This window comes from Trachymyrmex septentrionalis, unplaced genomic scaffold, assembly GCF_001594115.1.
Source record: "Trachymyrmex septentrionalis isolate Tsep2-gDNA-1 unplaced genomic scaffold, Tsep1.0 scaffold175, whole genome shotgun sequence".
In the NCBI taxonomy this organism is placed as follows: Eukaryota; Metazoa; Arthropoda; class Insecta; order Hymenoptera; family Formicidae; genus Trachymyrmex; species Trachymyrmex septentrionalis.
In genome coordinates, this window is record NW_017304917.1 from 421,568 (window position 1) to 429,513 (window position 7,946).

Consider the following 7,946-nt stretch of genomic DNA (forward strand, 5'->3'; position numbering starts at 1 on the left):
GAGGCTCGGCGGCCGAGCCGCCGAGTGCTCATGTGACGCTCTGACTCAGGAGCGTCTCTACCAGAAATATACTGGGAGCGCACCTTCCGTCAAATTATTATTGAAACATGTTTTTTTATTAAATAATTTATTTCTATTAACATAAAATTTTCTATTGTTAATTTATTCATTGTTCCTTAATGATATACAGTGTCTCGTAAGATGGGTCGGGGCCGCATTGGGGGCAGAAAATGGATCAAAGGAAACAAAAAGTTCTTATACCATTTTGATACTTGCTATAGTTTTCGAATTAGAAAAGGAAACGTCTAAGCCAATATATGATTAAGCCGCGAATTCGTAGAACGGCCTACACTCGAGCGACAGCGGCGGCGATGTAACACATAATTATGACGTAACATTTCGACAATAGCTTTTCACATCATCTGTGAGATACTATTGTAAGATGCGTTTTTTTAAATGTGATTTCCCCAGTAGGTCTACTCCACAAAAAGAAGAATCAAATACTCGTACGTGGCTTGACAGGAAAGCAAAATTATATATCGTATTATACAAAAGGAACGAAGAACCAAAGAAAATAGAAACAATCAATTTAGGTATATAAAAAAATTATTTTTACTTTTTAAGTCGTTTGTTCGATTCTACTGAGAATGGAATGGTGTATCCACAGAGATGTTGGAAGAACTAATTCGCATCAACGATGATAATGATGCTCAAAGAAAAACGTTTATTATTTTTTATTATTTTCATTTTGGAAAAAGAGCATTCACATAAATATGTGGAGCATGGAAAAAATTCGAAGAACAAAGTTTCTGAGAAATGGATAGTGTGATGTATTTAAAATTTTTTTAAATCAACACTCTTTTCTGATCGTTATCATAATTATGTAATGTATTAGAAAACTACATATGTTAAGATATAAGTATATTATTAAGGAACAATAAATAAATTAACAATAGAAAATTTTATGTTAATGGAAATAAATTATTTAATAAAAAACATGTTTTAATAAATTTCAAATATTTGAAGGTAGCTAAACAATTACAAAATATAAATAATGAAGAGCATACAACCACAACAATAGATGTTAACGCAAGTCATATATTTAAAATTCATATATAAATAAGTAGACGTTTCGGTCAAGATTTGACCATCATCAGTACAAACAAGATAACAATAAATAAAAAACTTACAAAATAGATTTTAATTAAGCAAAAATCGCTAGTTCGAAGATGTTACAATAATATCAAAATAAAATTACATAAAAAAAAATTATTAAAAAGAAATTACATAAAATTAAAAACGCAATGCTTGCAAGTTTCTAGATGGTGGGGGTCATTCGCTGGAATCAGCCCGAAATGTGCAGATCTTTGCGAGCACTAGTTCATTTAATTGTTTACGATTCAAAAATTTTACTGTCGCATCTTGTTGTCACAAATAAGGTGAGTTTGTGGCACATTCCATAGAAAGAAAATTTTCGTTTTGTAATAATTATATATAACCTGTAAAATTTATATTAGTTGTAGATACATATAATAATTTCTATCCAGTCTTGAAATTGTGTTGAGGTACGGATTGTTATTTATCTTTCCCTTGAGCGACGTGATGCAACATCAAATTTGATGTAAATGCGGCTATCCTATATAATTTTACTCTTTAATTATAAAATTGCTGAAAACGGCTTGAATCTAGAGTCGAAACTTTCATATAGGCCGGTATATAAATATATTTGATTAATTGATCGAATGAATATATTTAATCTTTTCTGTATGCTAAAAAGTTTCTGTCTTCGAAATGTTCCCGTTCAGAGAGCTACGCCAAAAGTGTACATATTGCCCGTGGACAATCAGCGTTCAGGCAGCGTAAAAAAATCGTATCAAGACAAAGTGAGATAAAGCAATATTTGAGCGTTTACTGGCGTATTCATAGTCAATTCTTATTTCAAGACTGTCTTAAGTAATGTGGCCCTCTGATTGGTTCGTGACATATGAAGACTGAATTTAAGACGATCTTGAAAATAAGAACTGATTATGAATACCAGCCATTGACTCATTATTATTAAAATCGGTATTTTGTTAATTTGCACACTATTTTTCGCCCTTACTCCCATAGCCCCTGTTATTGTTATTTATTGTTTATAATTATCGGGAGTCCATTAATTATTATTATTAAAGTAGTTAAAATTTGACAGTGATTAATCGAGCTCTCAATATTAAAAACAATATTACAATAAAAACCAAGTAATTAAGAGCTAATACACATTTATTATTAATGTTATTATTAATGTACATCAACAGTTCTTTATTCTTCACCTGTACATATATTTCCGACGTTTCGGTTGCTTTTTTTAGCCATCTTCATGGTATTACATTCAGCATAAGAAACCAAAAATTAAAATTTAAATGCTATTATTGTGACTGGAGACGCAATTGGCAAACCCCGAGTAATTCTGCATTTGATCATGTGAACTCTTCTAACGGAGTTAAAATTTGTGTAATATTTGCATAATTAATCCTTTTTGTTACGACAGGCGATTATAGTCACTTTCTACAAGACTCCACTTGCATTACAATGGATGACTATATCGCTCATCAAAAAATTCCGTAATGAAGTATACTCCGTACATTTATTCTGAACTTGCAAAATACAATTCTATCTATATTTTGTTTATGTTCTGATTCTATTCTTACGCCAGTAAACGCTCAAATATTGTTTTATCTCACTTTGTCTTGATACGATTTTTTTTACGCTGCCCAAACGCTGATTGTCCACGGGCAATTTGTACACTTTTGGAGCGGCGTCTTGTTCAATGGGAACATTTCGAAGACAAAATCTTTTTAGCATACAGAAAAGATTAAATATATTCATTCGATCAATTAATCAAATATATTTAATTATATAAATATTGCAAATTCTTTTTTTTTTTATAAAAGTATTTTCAAAATTATTGAACTACATATAAGATTAACTGTTCAATAAGCAAAAATTTAATAATTTTGATATTTTCAAGTAGTATAGGATTATGTGATTATATGATTATGTATTATATGATTTTAATGTTAAATAATACAGTCACGGACAAAATTGAGTGGACACTTATTTATTTTATATAAAAGCGCTGTAATTTTATCAATTTTTCTAATCAATTTCTTATTTTCCTAGTTTATATTATAGTTACATTGTTATCAATAAATTTGGCTAGTAGTTTTATAGAATAATGTGATTTATTTTAAGTAAAGATTATTACAAACTAGAGAATACAACAAAACAATATGGACAAAATTGAGTGAACACTGCTTTATCGACCGAAATCAGAGTCATAAATGTCTCTTGTTTACATTCTATATATAATCTGGAATGTTTTGAATTTCAGTACTTATATCCCGTTCCACTGACATCAGTATATTTAAAAAAATGGAATCCCCCACCTCCCCCGCGGAAAGAAATTTCGCTACAAATTCGAAAATTAATTTGCCACAAAATACATTAATACGTCTCTTTCGTTCTGGAGAAAAGAGTGGAGTGACGAGAGTAAATTTGAATTGTTTGGTAAGAAAAAAGACAAAGAGTTTAGAGAAAATCAAATGAAGCATTTGGACAAAAATTTATCTCGCAAACTGTAAAATATGAAGGAGGTTCCATTATGATGTGGGGTGGAGGCTGCTTCTCTTGATCCAAAATTAGAAATTTAATTGCCCGATGGAATCATTAACGCTGATATCGACCTCATTAATTAAAATTTGGAAGAATCAATAGAAGAAAATGGATATTGCTAATGATTTTGTTTTCTAACAAGACAATGCTCCCATACACAAATCCAAGAAAACCATAAAATTTCTCGAAGATTCCGGAATAGAAGTTTTAGATTAGCCTTCGCAAAGTCCGGACTTGAACCCCATTGAGAACTTGTGGATGAGAAAGCCATCGATAAGAAGTATCGATTATTAACAGATCGAATAAAGCCGCATTTTTCGATAGTTTACAACGATTAGTGTATATATATATATATAACGAAGGATAAGATTGAACATTTAGTGGATAGTATTCCTAGGCGATTACAAACGGTTATTAAAACTAAAAGAGGAAATACAAAATATTTGAACAACATAAAAAGCGTGAAATATGAAAAATATGAAAATATCCATTTAATTTTGTCCACATTGTTTTGTTTTTCTAGCTTGTAATAATCTTTACTTGAAATAAAACGTTATTCTATAAAACTACTAGCTAAATTTGCATTGATGACAATGCAAACTATAATATAAAGTAAAAAAATAAGAAATTGATTAGGAAAATTAATAAAATTATAATATTTTTATATAAAATAAATAAGTGTCCACTCAATTTTGTCCGTGACTGTATGTTAGATTGGGAAAAAGTTTCTTCGTATTAAAAAAAAATCTATTTGCAAAAGTTTTTCATTTGCTGCGAAATTTTCGTTACAATTATATTATTCGCTAGAGCAAAGTTTCAGCTTTAAGAATCTGTTTTTTAAATTGCGGTATGATGATTTTTATCAGAGTTATGAACAATCAAAGTCAGAATGCTCCTTTATTTAACTCGCGAATAACTCAGGAACAAAAAATCATAGGAACATTTTTAAAAAATGATTTTGTAGGGAAAGCTTCAAGCTTTCACGATAGATAGTCGAACATTTTCGTAAATTTTTTTTGGACACGTGAGAGACTCCTAAAGTGAAAAGAAAATTTTTCATCTTTTTCAGATCGTAATTTTTTAAATGTAAAAATTACCAAAGAATCATCAATCACAGAAACTTAAAAATTATAGTAATCTTTCGAAAGTAGAAATTTCAAGCTTTGAAATCCTTTTTTTAAATTTAAATTTCGTTCATTTTTGACGAAGATATTATATATACAATTTTGAATTAAAAAATGTGAAGAAACTTTTTTCCCGACCCAATATTATTTTAATTATACATTTTACAATACGCTGCTCATTATAAATTGTTTATAACAATTTGATACTTTTTATAATCAGGATAACAATAAAATTTCGGCCAATGTTAAAGTATTACCAGAGATAACACTTGAGCCACCGTTTTTGGACCAACGCTTAGCTTCATTAGATCATTTACGAATTTCTGTTGATTCTGAAAAAGATATGAAAAAGCAGGAAAGAGTAGAAAACTTGGACGCTGCAGTGACTGCTTGGCCAGCTTGGGTTTATAGACAGTACGATCCTATAAGACTTTCTTTTAGAATACGTCAGCATCTGCAATTTCTTGAAACTAGTAAGTGTTGTAAGTGTATAAATAAAATTATGTTTTAATATTTATCACAATCTTTTAAATTACAATTTACATTTTAGGAGGTGGTAGTGTACCCAAAAATCCCATAGATTTGTCCTTTTGGGTTGCACAAAATATCTTAATGGATCACAATGAAAGACTCATGTTGTTAACTTATGACTGTGCTATTTCTCGATTACAAAGAGAAATAAAGTATCTCGTAGAGGTACATATAAAATAATATCATATCATATATAATAATTAGATTATGTGCACTTTTTATATATCGTCTTTAATATAAACATCTGTGATTTGAAGGATAAGATATACGTATGCGTTAATTGTGAATCCTTTATTGGGAGGCAGTCACATATGTTCCCAATGAATAAAGAAGGCCCACAGGGTACTTATGTCAATCCTGGTGGCGTTATACATGAAACTATAACTTTTTATCATGTTCAAGGAGTTGTACTTAACAATTCGGATCCTTCGACTGAGTATAGCTGGTTTCCGGGGTAAAATGCGACATTGTATATCATGAATCATGCGCGAGTTTTGTTTTATCTTTAATAACAGTAATAACTATATCATTTTAGATATGCATGGACAATAGCTATCTGTAAAGGTTGTCGTCATCACGTTGGTTGGAAGTTCACAGCAGTTCAAAGTAATTTAAGGCCCAAAGAATTTTGGGGATTAACACGTAGAAGCTTGAAAAATAAAGATTTAAAAGTTAAGAAGAAGAAATAAACAGGATTAAACATTAATATACATTAAGCATTATAATTATCTTAGTTATTAGGTGGATATTCTTTGATTCAAACAAACAGCATACAGCCATGTCGTAGGATATTGTTAGCGAATGTCATTTATTTAAAATTCTGACGTTAAAAAATATATAGATCTAATCTTTTGGTCAAGTTTCGACTATCATTAATAGTTAAAAACTATATTAAAACATATTACAAATTTGCGCTAAAAGTTTCTATAAAATATAGGCTGTTTTCAATTTCTTACGTTAGTCGAAGTAAAATAATGCAAGATGTTATAAATTAAAATTGAATGATTTTTTGATACTGTCTTCAAATTCTTCGTTAGTCATATTGATATGATATTATTATGTTTTCTTTTTTGAACGCTGTGTGCAAACGCAAGACTTTCAAATACTGTGCTAGAAACATGATCATCAATGGTTACACAATAATTGTCCGAAATCTTACAAATGATATCAATATCACACTATTCTCACAGAAGGTTATTTTTACTATCCTTTAATAATTAATTTGTAAGTGTTCAAAAAAGAGAAATCTTTAACATAAGAATATTTTATCAATTTGACTAAAAAAGAATTTGAATACAGTAAAAAACACTTGGTTTTAAAAATAATAGTAATTAATTCCCGAAATGAATAAATTAATCTAATAACTAACTCAATAGCTTTAGGAATTAGCGCTGTAGAAAGTGCGCGATAAATATCAATGTTAAGTCAACGTTTAATCAAGTATCTGACTAATTAGAACAACTAATTACAAAATTTTAACAATCGCTCGCAAACATGTTTTGGCTAATTTTTTAGCCATCTTCAGTACATACTATTTCGACGAGATATAAGGTAGATCCATTCAGTGTACAATGTTCATCGTGTGTTTGTATCAATAATGTTTCTCTGTGAGGTGGTCAGTTCTTCTTTTCCACTTCACAAAGAAACATTATTGATACAGAAACACGATAAGCATTGTATACTGAATGGATCTATCTTATATCTCATCGAAATACTATATAGTGAAGATGGTTAAAAAATTAGCCGAAACATGTTTGCGAGCGATTATTAAAATTTTGTAATTAGTTGTTCTAATTAGTCAGATACTTGATTAAACGTTGACTTAACATTGATATTTATCGTGCACTTTCTACAGCGCTAATTCTCAAAGCTATTGAGTTTGTTACTAGATTAATTTATTCATTTGGTTTTAATTTGTAACATCTCGCATTCAACTAACATAAGAAATTGAAGACTACCTGTATTTTGTAGAAACTTTCAGAGCAAATTTGTAATATCTTTTAATATAGTTTTTAACTATTAATGATGATCGAAATTTGACTAAAACGTTTAGATTTATATTTTTTAACGTTAGAATTTGTAGAAACTCTTTCAGCGCAAATTTATAATATCTTTTAATATGGTTTTTAACTATTGATGATCGAAACTTAATCAAAACATTTAGACTTATATATTTTTTTAACGTCAAAATTTTTAATAAATGAAATTCGCTAATAATATCCTGTGACATGGCTGTATGCTCTCTGTTTGAAATGTTTATATATTTAAGTCATCTTATAAAGGTTTAATTTGGATATTCTTCGAATCAGTACATCATATTTATATATTATATTACTATTGCGCAGTATATTATTTTATATATCGATACAATATACGTATTATTTTCAAAACAAAAGATTAAGGTTAATTGGTGTATAAATTAAAAGATTATATTTTACAAAGATTACGATTTTTTGTTTATACGAGAGTCTTCGACTCTCGAAAATCATTTAACACAGTTTTATAAAGGCGAAGATAAATAAAGATTCTTTAAAATATAAGATATAATGTGAAGTATTAGCTACATACGTACACATGCACAGTCTGCGTTTAGTAGAGAAACTAATTAGTGCTTAGTGATTCTTTAATATAATTGGTTCC

At 29.1% G+C, this 7,946-nt stretch overlaps 1 protein-coding gene across 1 annotated transcript in view; it reads left to right on the plus strand.

The window, feature by feature from the left end:
* Nucleotides 1–6,529, plus strand: part of LOC108746520 (protein cereblon) — a 45,192-nt gene extending 38,663 nt beyond the window's left edge. Inside the window, exons 5-8 of the mRNA XM_018483342.1 lie at nucleotides 4,996–5,248; nucleotides 5,326–5,471; nucleotides 5,564–5,760; nucleotides 5,842–6,529. Of these exons, the coding sequence (XP_018338844.1) occupies nucleotides 4,996–5,248; nucleotides 5,326–5,471; nucleotides 5,564–5,760; nucleotides 5,842–5,995 (750 nt within the window). The 3' untranslated portion in view covers nucleotides 5,996–6,529. The remainder of the gene's footprint in view (nucleotides 1–4,995; nucleotides 5,249–5,325; nucleotides 5,472–5,563; nucleotides 5,761–5,841) is intronic.
* The last annotated feature ends 1,417 nt before the right edge of the window (nucleotides 6,530–7,946 follow it).